This window comes from Canis aureus, chromosome 23 (assembly GCF_053574225.1).
Source record: "Canis aureus isolate CA01 chromosome 23, VMU_Caureus_v.1.0, whole genome shotgun sequence".
NCBI classification, from domain to species: domain Eukaryota; kingdom Metazoa; phylum Chordata; class Mammalia; order Carnivora; family Canidae; genus Canis; species Canis aureus.
Window position 1 is genome coordinate 45158892 of NC_135633.1, and position 13744 is coordinate 45172635.

Below are 13744 nucleotides of genomic sequence, written 5' to 3' on the forward strand. Positions count from 1 at the left end.
TGAGAAAACTTTCCTTTAAATCCTTACATTTTAGCTTTAGGAACTTAGAAACATGAAATTTAGCTAACCCTTTGTTTTTCCCAAGGTCAAAGCCATGAAACTATGATTTTATAGTAAGAAATACGTGTGTTTGAAACAAAAAAAAAAAAAAAAAAATACGTGTTTGGGTTTTGTGCCCATTTCTGGTAGCGCGCCTAAAAGCCTAGGAACTTCCTAAGTACCCCGGAAAGAGTCTTTTGCTATGTTAAATGACTTTGGGACCAAGCCTGAAGCTGGGGGTTGGTTGCCAGGGAAACCAAACAGGAAATCAGGAAGGGAGGGTTGGAACTCAGTTCCACCCTGTGATTTCCAGGCAGACAGGGGAGTAAGAGGTTGAATGAATCACCAATAGTCCATGATTTAATGAATTAATGGTCACGAAGCTGCCATAAAAACCCAAAGGAAGGGTTTGGCGAGCTTAGAGGTGGCGAACTTCCATGTGCTAGGGTGCCGGCCCCCAAACTCTCTGAGGATACAAGTCCTCTGCTTGTGACCTTACCTTTTATATCTCTTTATCTGGATGCTGATTGTATCCTTTGTAATAAACCAATAATTTAGTGAATAAGCTAGTTTCCTGAGTTCTGTGAGCTGCTCCAGCAAAGTAATTAAACCCAAAGAGGGAATTAGGGGAAACTGATTGATAGCCAGTCAGTCAGAAGCACAGCTGGATTTGTGATTAGCCTCTAAGGTAGAGGGAAGCAATCTTGTGGAAGTCAGCCCCTTACCCTGTGGAATCTGACATTACTGTGGGTAGATAGTGTGAGAATTGAGTCACACTGTAGGAAACTCAGCTGATGTCCAAGAATTGCTTAGTGGTGTGAGGCAACCCACCCTACTCACCCCACTAACGAATTGGGTGTAGAATATTTAAAACCTAGAATAACTTTCAAACTGCCAATCAGAGCTTTATTTTTTCGTAAGCCTTACCAGTTTCCTAATATAAAACAGTATTTTCCCCTAAGACAACCCCCAAACTAAACATGACAAGAGGAGAAAAAAAGAGGTCTTGAAAAAGACAAAAGCTCAATGAAACCCACAAAGTCCAAGATTCCTATAATCTGAACTCAGGAATTGTTCTACCTAGCATACATTTATGATTTGTCCCTTGTTTCTATTCCAGGTTCTATCCCCTAAGTCTTGTGATGTCCATCTGAGAGGAAAGATTAAGGGCAGAAGCAAAGTACTTATCCGTTCTACTCAATTACTGGGGCCTCACATCCTAACTCTGCTCAAAAGGCTCAACAGGGCACCTGAAAAAAATAAGCCTCTTACAGAATATTTCTGTTCAACAATTATTCCCTAATTGATTCCTCAAACTCACATCCTGAAAAGAGCCTGCCAATAAATAAATGAATAAATGAATAATAATAAATAAATGAATAAATAAATAAATCCTTCCTTTCTTTTCATCCCCAACAAATGTCGGTGAGATAAATTAACATTATCAGAAAAATAAGCACGGAGTTCCATTAGGAAGGCAATACAAGTATGGTGGTTTTGAGTTAAACTCATTTTGACTGACTAGCTGGGTGACTAGAGCCAAGCTCCCTTGGCTCATTAAGTCTCAGTTTCCCCACATAGAATATAGTGTTAATAATAATTCATGCAGAAAATCGTTGAAGGGCAGCCTGGGTAGCTCATCGGTTTAGCGATGCCTTCGGCCCAGGGTGTGATTTCTGGGGACCTGGGATTGAGTCCCGCACTGGGCTCCCTGCATGGAGCCTGCTTCTCCCTCTGCCTCTCTCTCTGTGTGTCTCTCATGAATAAATAAATAAAATCTTTAAAAAAAAATAAAATTGCTGAAAAGATAAAAAGAAGTAGTTAATGGAAATAGTTGTGCCAAGTGCCTAGAAGCAGCAGGTATTCAAATAATGTAGCTAGCAGCAGTAGCAGCAGATGTAGTAGTGGCGGCTGTGACGGTAAACTCCATGGCACTCACAGAGCCCTTCTGAGGTACTATATTCATTTTGTCACCATCCTCTGCAAACTTCAGTGGAAAAGTCTGGGCTACCAACTCATAACAGCTGCTGGCTGTACGTCTAATATCTACCATCCCCAATAAAATCCCAATAGTAAATCTCGACACTCCATGGGGCTTATTATAATAGAATTTTACCTTTATAGCTCTCTTCATACCTCCAATTACAACAGGGATCTGGAAATTATCATTTTAAAGATACTTTTATCACCAACATCACAGTAGCTATAGTTAGTATCCCATGGTTATTTTGTCAGAGACTCAGCACCAAATGTAACCTAATAAAAATGTTTTACACATGTGTGTTAAAAAGTCTATTTCACTTTTTAGAAAAAGTCCCAATGTTAGAGACAGTTCAACTGTAAAACCATTAGACCAAGTAAATTTACATAAAAGACAAATTAAAAAAAAAAGACAAATTTAGACTAATATTTATAAAACATTAATTTTCTTTTTTTTCTTTTTTTTTTTTAACATTCATTTTCTTAAGTTTACTTTAAACATTGCCACTAATACTAATAGCAGCAATCATTTTTTGAATTCTTACTAAATCCTATGCTAAGTAATGTACTCCCTAAGTTCATTTGATCCTTGTAACTACTCTGTGGAATCAGTACAACACTGCCAATTTTATAGTTAAGGATCTGAAGCTCATAGAATAGAAATAATTTATACTCACTGGGAGCTTAAAATGTATACATACTGTGCCAAATAGTTCACATGTATTTTCTCATTAATCCTCAACCCATTGAAACAAATTCAATCATCACTGCATCTTACAGATAGGACACTGAAGATGGAAAGCCTAAGGACACATAGCTAGTAAATCAACTAGTCAGAATTCAAACCAATGGCTGACTTTGGAACCATGCTTTGCTTTTTAAAGATTTTATTTATTTATTCATTAGAGACATACAGAGAGAGGCAGAGACACAGGTAGAGGGAGAAGCAGGGTCCCTGAGGTGAGCCTGATGTGGAATTTGATCCCAGGACCCCAGGATCATGACCTGAGCTAACGGCAGACACCCAACCACTGAGCCATCCAGGTGCCCCAGGAACAATGTTTTTAACCTGTATGCTATATATCTCTAAGTAATTTTTATTCAGCCATTCTCAAGTATTTAATGAGCATCAACTACAGCCAGGCACTATGGACACCATGACGAAAAAGACCGAGTCGAGTCTCTGTTCTGCAATGCTTGCCAAGCCAGAGCATGGAGCCAGTCAGTAAAGAAGTGGGTGACCATACCAGGTCTGCCTCCAAAGCCTGGGTTCTTAACTACACCAACTGCTACGAAGTATACCACAATTAGATTTTTTCCTAAGCATAATTCAGGACATCTTAAGTTTCATATTAATTTGGCTTACTTTTTACAAATGAACATTATTACTTAAAAAAGGGGATTATTTGTGAACATTTTAAAGCACTCTGACTGGTCTCCGTCTTCTCTATATAAACAGAAGCTTTATCCCACATTATCAATGGGTCACAGAGCAGGACTCAGGAAAGAATGTCTGCAAAGTCTCACAGGCATAGTAGTTCTGAAAGGAGCTGACGGTAGGAAGTGAGAAAAAAAGTGTTCACAAAAACACCCTATGAGATATAAAGTTTTAGATGCAAAGGAGGCAGCCACATGTGAGTTTTAAGGAAGAAAATAAAGATAAAAATCTCTGTTTGTTTACTGTGGGCTAGGTTTTTCAGACAAACACTGGTACTCAAAGCAACCCAAACTGCTTCATCAAATGTTTAAAAAAAAAAATTCTAATGGCATTGAATTACTGATCACATAAAGAATTAACAGGTCAAAACAGAAGAAAAGCTCAAACTCTGAGAGGCAAGCAGAATCATTTTCTGATCTGAATCATTTTCTGATCAGAATCATTTTCCACTGATCTGGACCAATGTTCACACTAGTTTTGACAGTTTTCTCTAGAGAGAGGAAAAGGGCTACCACAGCTCAAGGCCTGCTCAAGAGGAGAGGCCTAATGCATATTCCCTCCCTTAAGCTGGGACCCCAAGAAGAGAGGCAGACATAAACAGGATTTTGCAAGTACATATCAGTGGGTTGAACCTCAAAGTCACAAATTTAAATGTAGTTTCATGTAGCCCAGAAGCCTGGAGAAACAAATATGAGTTGTCTCTGGGGGAACTTATGTTCATCCTTGATCTCAAATTATTCTTGCTGATAATTTCTTAGGGACAACAGGTAACAAAACATGCGAGGAAATAAGTTACCACAAATGAGAATCCACAGAAACAGAAATCAGAAACAGACATTTAAAAAAGTGGCCGAAGACATTCAGATACTGGGTTAGTAGCCACAGAATACAGAACAAATATCCTAAGGCAGGAAACAACAAATGTTGGAGAGGATGCGGAGAAAAGGGAACCCTCTTACACTGTTGGTGGGAATGTGAACTGGTGCAGCCACTCTGGAAAACTGTGTGGAGGTTCCTCAAAGAGTTAAAAATAGACCTGCCCTATGACCCAGCAATTGCACTGTTTGGGGATTTACCCCAAAGATTCAGATGCAATGAAACGCCGGGACACCTGCATGTTTCTAGCAGCAATGTCCACAATAGCCAAACTGTGGAAGGAGCCTCGGTGTCCATTGAAAGATGAATAGATAAAGAAGATGTGGTTTCTGTATACAACGGAATATTCCTCAGCCATTAGAAACGACAAATACCCACCATTTGCTTCAAAGTGGATGGAACTGGAGGGTATTATGCTGAGTGAAGTAAGTCAATCGGAGAAGGACAAACATTATATGTTCTCATTCATTTGGGGAATATAAATAATAGTGAAAGGGAATATAGGGGAAGGGAGAAGAAATGTGTGGGAAATATCAGAAAGGGAGACAGAACATAAAGACTCCTAACTCTGGGAAACGAACTGGGGGTGGTGGAAGGGGAGGAGGGCGGGGGGTGGGGATGAGTGGGTGACAGGCACTGAGGGGGACACTTGATGGGATGAGCACTGGGTGTTATTCTGTATGTTGGTAAATTGAACACCAATAAAAATTATTTTATTAAAAAAAAAAAGAACAAATATCCTTACTATGCACACACAAAATTACAGACAGACTTAAAAATATCTGCAGGGAATTTTAAAAATCACACAGCATATTTCAAAAAAACTAAGTAGAATCTCTATCCCCACCAAAAACAATGAAAATAAAAAACTCAAAGGAGAGTTTTAAGAACAGATGGGCATGGGGGCCTGCTTTAGTCAGTAAAACATGGGACTTTTGATCTTGAGATCACGAGTTCAAATCCCACATTGGGGTTAGAGTTTACTTAAAACAAAAGAAAACAGATGGGTGAATTGGAAGATCAATATAGCACAGGGATAAAACAAGGGAAAATACAAAAGAGATCAATACTCTCAGGAAGACAGTGATTCTTACAGTTATTTAATTGAAGACCGAGAAGGCAAGAAAAAGAGCAGAGGTATTATCTAAAGGGAAAGATTTTCTAGGAGTGATGAAAGACACTCATTCACAATTTCATGAAGCCTAATAAATCCTAAGCAGGAGAAAAAAGAATTTCATATCTAGATTCATCAGTGAAATTGCAGAACATCAACAGCCAGCTGGAAGAAAAATAGACTACTTCAAAAAAAAAAAAAAAAAGCAAGCTTTACAATTCTAATAGCTCTATTCTCAACAACAAAATGGAAGCCCAAAGACTCACTTTAAGTGACTGATTATGCCCACTGGTGCCAAGGAAAGCTTCATATAAAATAATTTAGCCGGGATGAAAAAAGGCAGTTTGAGTTACGGTATAGGTGAGTATAATTTTGTGTCACATGCAACCAGCTTCTGGTGACTTAACATGGAAATGTACATGTTTTATTCACTTTGCTTTTCTGTATCCCTCTGTTTTTTCTTTCTGTTTTTTATAACTAACATTTTGTAGAGGCCTCCTATGTGCCAGGCTCTACCTTTCGGCTTCAGAACAACCCATGATGTAGGGTCATTATGTAAACAAACGTAGGAGTATGAGTGATGTGTTCAAAGTCACAGGCCTTTCCATATTGAACTTTGCCTAGGTCTTTTCTATGTTGCCTATTTTTCTCCTTCTCTGCTTTACCTTATTCCTGCCAAGAATGGAAGAGCACCTTTTTGGATGCCATTTCCTAAAAGGCAACATATTTCTGAAGTCAAGATAAGGATCTCACCTGGCTCTCAAGTACTGAATAATCACTGAGTAAGAGTACAACAATAGAACTTTTTAAAAATTATTGGTTTTTTTTTTTTCAAGTAGGCTCCACACTGGGCATGAACAACATGGAGCTTGAACTCACAACCCCGAGATCAAGACCTGAGCTGAGATCAAGAGCTGGATGCTTAACCAGCTGAGCCACTCAGACACCCCTAGAACTTTTGATGAGTATTTTTAAGAGTCATTTACTCAATTTGATGTTTGTATCCTTCCTCCAATGTCAGTTGCCAGCCAATAAATGTTGAAGACTTCCTCTGATGGTGTCACAATTTGCTTCCTTCTGGGGTGGTTTACTTTATCTTCACATTAATTAGATAGGTTATTCTGTAGAATACAAAGACTCCTCTACTGACAACCAGTAATTAGGTCTCTAATCTTCTCTTGCTTTGGAAACTAGCAGTACAGTTGCCCCTTGAACTCAGTGGTTGGGGCACTGACCCCTGTACACTCCAAAAATCCCCATTTAACTTCTGACTCTTCCAAAACTTAACTAATAGCCTACTATTTACTGGAAGCCTTACTGACAATATAAACAGTTGATTAACACTTACTTTGTACGTTGTATATATACTGTATTCTTACAACAAAGTAAGCTCAAGAAAAGAAAATGTAATTAAGAAAGTCATATGGAAGGGAAAATACAGTAATGTATTTATCAAAGCCCCCCTTCCCCTAACATGTAAGTGGACCTCCACAGTTCAAACCCATTCTGTTCAAGGGTCAACTATATAGTGGTTAACCACTGGTTCTGGAGTCTAGGAAATGTAGGATTAACCCAAGTTCTAAAATTTACTAGTTGTGAGATAATGGGTAAGTTGCCTATTTTTTCAAAGCCTCAGATCCCTTTTCTGTAAAACAGATATAAGTATCTAACCACAGAGCTTTGAGAAGCATGCAGTAACTCTTACATAAACACTAGTCTTTATGAGTATTATCTAAAATACACATCATAGGACTTCCCTATGCTAACAGCAGAACCAGAGAAAAGCAGCATAAAAAAGTAAACGATATATTTATTAAGAAGCGGCACTTTCTCTTGATCATTGTTAACATACTGACTCACTTTTCAGACTTCATGGTCCCTCTATAAAGGAAATAATCAAATCTGTCTAAAAGTAAGGGATAAAAAAAACAAAAGGGATAATAAAAAATAATTTTTAAGGTTCACCCTTTTCAATAGCTCTGATGAATGGCAACGACTTTTTAAGGAATAGTTTATGAACTAATAATAATAATATTCCTTAACTATAAGGAATATTATTATTCCTTAATAATCCTTTTGACTCCCCAGTGATGGCAACACAAATCAATGAGGTTTCCTAATGGGGATTTCCTAGATCTTCCTATGTTGGAATTTATAAATAACTGCTAGATTATAACTTGCAATCCATACTCACCATCTATAATAGACATGTTTCTAGATGTTGACGTAGTGGCCTTTGAACTTCTGCCTCGAGTAGAAGTCTCCAGACCAGTGCCTACTGTTAGAATAATGAGCAGTCAATATACAATTCCATTGGTAGCCAAGGGTTTTTTTTTCAAAAGAAGGCCAAAATGAAATATAAATAGCTACATCAAAACAAAGTTCATGTACAAAAAGTCAAAGACATATATAACAAGAAATACATAATAGTCTAATCAATTTTCAAAAAGTATACTTATACCACATTTGGTTCATAATATTCTAAACAAATTTAAGGAAACATTTTGTAAACTTAAGGATAATGAAAATAAATTATCACTAGAGGATGGGGTTCTCTCTTGGAAATTTTCAAATTAAGTACTATTTTACCAGCTTAAAATTCCTATGAATAAATATTTAATAAAAACTATTTAAAAAATACTCCTACAAATGAATTTATATAACGCATCAGGAAGTAATGGAATGACCAATCTTCTATTATTTGGATTATTCAATGACAACAGTCCTGCATCAATATGATGATGGCAATTAATGTTAATGACTGCTTTAGGAAATCAAATTGTTTTACAGTAGTTTTCTCTTTGAACAAATTTTATGAAGCTACTTCATAAAAATGTGGGCATTTGTACCTTATGACAGTAACAAAAATAATAATCTTTATGACCTGGGAGTTTCCTCCTGCTGTCAATGGTCATTAGGTAGCCATTTTCCTTAGCAGCTCATATTTGTCTATTACTTTATACATGTGAGAATAAATATGGCATTAAATGTACCTGAAAGGTACTGTGTGAGAAGTGGAGTGAAGTTCTTAAGCAAATGTTATGGGCCAAAAAAATCTTATGTGCACATGGCCATTAAAATTTATTTAAGTAAAATATACATGTCTGAATTAAAGACTGACTTTATGCATTATAAAAATCAAATGTGAAAGGACTGCATAACTTAATTCTGGGGACAGGATTACAATCCTGCATGTACCATTCAATGGCCAAGTCTGAATGTGTGTGGTACTCAGTGCTAACCTCTTCCTCTCTGAGACCCTCCTCTCAAGGCTGAATTCTGCCCTCTTCCTCCTCGTCGGCCTCGGCCCCGGCCTCTTCCTCTACTGGCTGCTGCTGAGGTGTCCTCATCAGAGTCATCAGCCATCTGTTCTGCCAAATCTATACTCATAAGGTCCTCAGCACTAAAGGCAGAAGCAGAGTCCTCAGACTGAAATCTGAGGGCTCTGGCCCTCGTCATAGCCTAAGAGGGAGAAAGGAGAAAATACACATTAGTAGATAATGTAGTGTCCTAAGCCATTAATCTGGTCATTCAGATAACATTTATTTTTTTTTTTAATTTTTTATTTATTTATGATAGGCACACAGTGAGAGAGAGAGGCAGAGACACAGGCAGAGGGAGAAGCAGGCTCCATGCACCGGGAGCCCGACGTGGGATTCGATCCCGGGTCTCCAGGATCGCGCCCTGGGCCAAAGGCAGGCGCCAAACCGCTGCGCCACCCAGGGATCCCTCAGATAACATTTAATATTCAAACTGTCTACACTATTATTTTTCACTCATCATGCTATAGAAATGCCAAGCAGAAGAGCTCCCCTCCCCCATCTGTCAAATTCAATTCCTAGGATTTGTCAGATGGATCTGCCACACTATCTATAAAATGAGACCTTTTGAAAAGGTGAGAACACCTTTTAGAACAGTAAAATTTCACAGAATCAAAACTTGTAGGACTGATAATATTGGCAATCATCCCTAATTCAACATCACCATTTGTTTTTATTTATTTATTGTTTTTAAAGATTTTATTTATTTATTTATTTGACAGCACAAGCAGGGGGAGCAGCTGAGAGAGTGGGAAAAGCCAGCTCCCCACTGAGCAGGAAGCCCCACATGGGGCTCAACATGGGACTTGATCCCAGGACTCTGGGATCATGACCTAAGCCGAAGGCAGACACTTCACCGACTGAGACACCCAGATGCCCCAACATCACCATTTGTAAGAGACTGTCATCATTTAGACTACTTTGTACAATGGACTCTTAATAACAAGAAAAAAAGCTTATAAAAAATGGCTGTTATTTCTAGATGATGAAAGTTTAGGCTGCCCTTGTTTTCCTCTTTATTCACAAATACAAATTTTCTACAGTATAATTTTCCTAAAATATTACTTTGTAATCAGAAAATCATGAGCAATAATCTCTTATAAAAACTAAGAATTAAGAGCAAAAAAAGATAAAACAAGGGGTGCCTGGGTGGCTCAGTCGCTTAAGCCTCTGACTTGATTAAAGCTTAGATTGTGATCTCAAAGTCATGACAACAAGCCCCACACCAGGCTCCATGCTCAGTTTGGAGTCTGCTTGTCCCTGTCCCTCTGCTCTTCCTCCCCACTTGTGCATACCTGCTCTCTCTCAAATAAATAAGTAAATAAAACATTAAAAAAAAAACCACGATAAAAAGAATTGAGTGGAATATCATTTGAAGGCCTGGAAAAGAATAAAAAGCTTAGGACCAAGAATATGTCACAAATTTTAATTTGATAAGAAACTGCCTAGAAAAGACAAGTTTGAGACTTAATGAAATATTTTAACTCTGAAATGAATACAGATTTTCTGATTAGAAATAAAATAAAAGTAATGTTGCCCTGAGCTCTTCCCTTAAACCAATCAAAATATAGTAAGGAATACAGAAGTAAGACAGACATAATAGACTTTCAATAAAATCAGAAAATAGCTCCAACTTCAAAACACAAAATCTCTGAAGAGTTAATGTATATAATGAAGATGTGACCTAGGGAACAAGGTAGAAAAGAGTCTTAGGCAGTGTAGAGCTTTCTAAAATTGATCTAGATATCCCAAGGGATCATGACTACAATCTTTCTTGTTTGGAAAAAAAAATTCTGCGTCTAAGAATAGGTAGGTAGAGCATTTCTAAGCTCTATCATGAAATAAGGAGAGGCAGGGCTAAATGAGGAGATGAGAACAAAGCAGGTAGGGTAGAAGTAGGAGTGAAGTAGGAGGTGGGAGACAATCCAGCTTCATTATAATGATCTCAGCTTAAAGAAAATAACAGCTAAGTCACTACATGAAGGGCTTAGCACAGCTTTACAATGCAGAGAGAAAAAACTTCAGGGAACGTAACAAAAAATACAAATAAAAAATAGGAGAAAAAAATTTCAATTCATTTTCCCTGTCCCAAAGTATGCTCATTATTATTCTTGGTCTCATTATTCTCGGATTCTGTATTTGCAAATAACCTACTTGCCAAAATATATTTGTAACCCCTGGAACAACACTCTTGATACTTTCGCAGTCATCTGTGAACCTGTGCAGAGTGGTAAAAATTCTGAATCTCCTGACACACACATTCCCACCCAGATGAAGATGAACAATGGGAACACTCAGTCTTTCTATTTCAGCTCTCCCACTTTAAATAAGTGTCCTTTTTATGGCATATTTAGCACCATGTTTTTCACATTCTGTGCTTTTGGTTGGTGATTCACTGCATTGCTAAGGTGCTGTCCAATACTGCCCAAGCACAGAAAGGTTGTGATGTGCCTTACAGATGAAATACATGTGTTAAATAAACTTCATTCAGGGATGAGTTATAGGGTTGTTGGATCTAAGTTCAGTGCTAATGAACCAATAATATAATTAACACAGAAACACACATGAGAAAGGTTATGTACTGAACAGCAGACAAAAATGTTGTAGCCAGTAGTCGGCAGGAACCTAATCCTGTATTTCCCTTAGGAGTTATACGGTTCACTATTTACTAATTTAGTGTTTGCATTAGACATAGAACATAAATGAATAACAAGAACCAACTATACTTTTTTAAAAAGTAGATTTAATAGGGAAAAGGAGACCTAAATTACATAATCAATAAGACAATCTAATTGATGGGTACTGAATTCTATACTCTGAAAATAAATAGATACTTCTTTGCAAGACCTCATGAAATGTTAACTGATTCTTCATGGGGTGCTAAGAAAGGTATCAATTAAGTTCTAAATAGTAAAAGGTATTATACTGTCTAATTGCCATGAATAAAATTAGAAATTAATGGTAATAAAACAACACCTGCCTCTAAGCCACATAACCAAAATTGTAGAAATCTAGAAAATAGTATATACCAGAACATATGAAACAATTAAAGAAGTGTTTACAAAAAAAGCCTACAACCTATTAAAAAAGAATGAATGAAAATAAATAGATTTGATATTCAAAAAGCTAGGACAAAAAAAAAAAAAAAAAAAGCTAGGACAAATAAAACCCATCCAAAGGGAATTATTAGAAATCAATAAAGATACAATCATAAATAAATTTAAAGCAAAAATCCATTTGAATTAGTAAATTTAAGAACTGATCCTCTGGAACAAAATCACATTGACAAAAATCACTAACTTAACAAAAAGGAGAAAAAGACCAATATACACCATTAGAAATGAGAATGGAGGGGGAAAAAGATTGAGGGAAAATTTTTTTTTTAAATTTTTATTTATTTATGATAGTCACACAGAGAGAGAGAGAGAGAGAGGCAGAGACACAGGCAGAGGAAGAAGCAGGCTCCATGCACCAGGAGCCCGACGTGGGATTCGATCCTGGGTCTCCAGGATCGCGCCCTGGGCCAAAGGCAGGCGCTAAACCGCTGCGCCACCCAGGGATCCCGACTGAGGGAAAATTAAAAGAATCCTGACAAAATACTTTTCAATTAGAAGTAATTTGGAAAATAAATAATCTAAACAGATCCAACAATAGACGCACAGTCTCAACAGACTAATAATATCAAAGAATAATGTGAGAAAATTGTTAAAGGAAAAAATCCCTGAAAAAGACCACAATCAGAAAGTTTCACAGGTATTCTATCAAATTTTCAAAGAACAGATAATTCCACTGCTATTTGCATAATACCAGAGCATAAAGAAAGCTTCCAATTTCTTTTTACAAAGCCAGCATAATATAGCTCTGAAAAACTGACAAAGGCCTGCATGCACCAAAAGATTACAGGATCTTATAAATACTAAAGTAAACAAAGAGAATCCAGGAACATATGGAAAAACCAGGATACCTATTACCAGGAGGCTCACAAAGTGGTAACAAGGATGAGGCAATAATAGAATATGCTTTAATATAATTCACCAAATTAATAGAATGAAGGAGGAAAAATCCCACACGCTTATCTCTACAGATGTCAAAAAGGCACTTAACTCATCATCTATTCTGGATTTGAACAAACCCCAAAACCCTTCTTTTACATGACAAATACCCTAAAATATGCAACTGCCCCACCATGCACAGAGTGTGTGCACACCTTCCTGTGAGCGCTGTAACAGAGAGATCTATGAGCTAGGCACTTAAAACAAAACAAAACAAAAATTTCTGGGCAAAGAACATGACCAGGTGTTTCATGTAAATAAAATGGTTTGTAAGCATAAAAATTGCTAAGTCACCAGTAACAAAAGTAGTAATGATAAAAATAGCAAGAAACAGTTTCCTCACCCATCAGATTTATAAAGATCAAAAGATGTAGTAATACACCACGAGGACCGGATGTGGGGAAATAAGCACTCCCAGATCCTGGTTAGAAGGTAAACTGGTGTAGTATCTCTGGGGTGATAAGGCAGGATCTAGCAAAAATTTAAAATGCACATGCCCTTTTATGATTAGTTCTTGGAATGAATTACCCACTATCATTTTCAAATTTTATATTTCTCTTTGTCTAAATACTTTATCTTCATTTTATCATTTCAAACATTACATTCAAATACTTTAACTCCACTTTTCTGTGCAACAGACCCTGTAGTTTATTGATATACCCGAAGTCATTACTTCTAAGAATTAGCAGTGGAATTCTAATTTACCTCATGAGTGTAGGTCCAGAGTGTACCAGTGTCCAGAGCCACTGGTAGGACAATGTTTCCATTTGCTTTTTTGTGAGATTTGAACATATACCATCCTGGTATTACACCGTTTTTTAAAAAATTGTGACAAAATGTACACACCATAAAATTGAGCATTTTAACCATTTTTAAGTGTATAGTTCAGGTGCATTAAGCACATTCACACTGTTGTGCAACATCG

At 37.1% G+C, this 13744-nt stretch overlaps 1 protein-coding gene across 4 annotated transcripts in view; it reads right to left on the bottom strand.

The window, feature by feature from the left end:
• MRE11 (MRE11 double strand break repair nuclease) overlaps positions 1-13744 on the bottom strand; it is a 73569-nt gene that overhangs the window by 16149 nt on the left and 43676 nt on the right. For all 4 annotated transcript variants that reach the window (XM_077867498.1, XM_077867497.1, XM_077867496.1 and 1 more), the window contains 2 exons: positions 8690-8909; positions 7642-7725 (listed from right to left, as the gene is read on the bottom strand). In XM_077867498.1, the coding sequence (XP_077723624.1) occupies positions 7642-7725; positions 8690-8909 (304 nt within the window). The remainder of the gene's footprint in view (positions 1-7641; positions 7726-8689; positions 8910-13744) is intronic.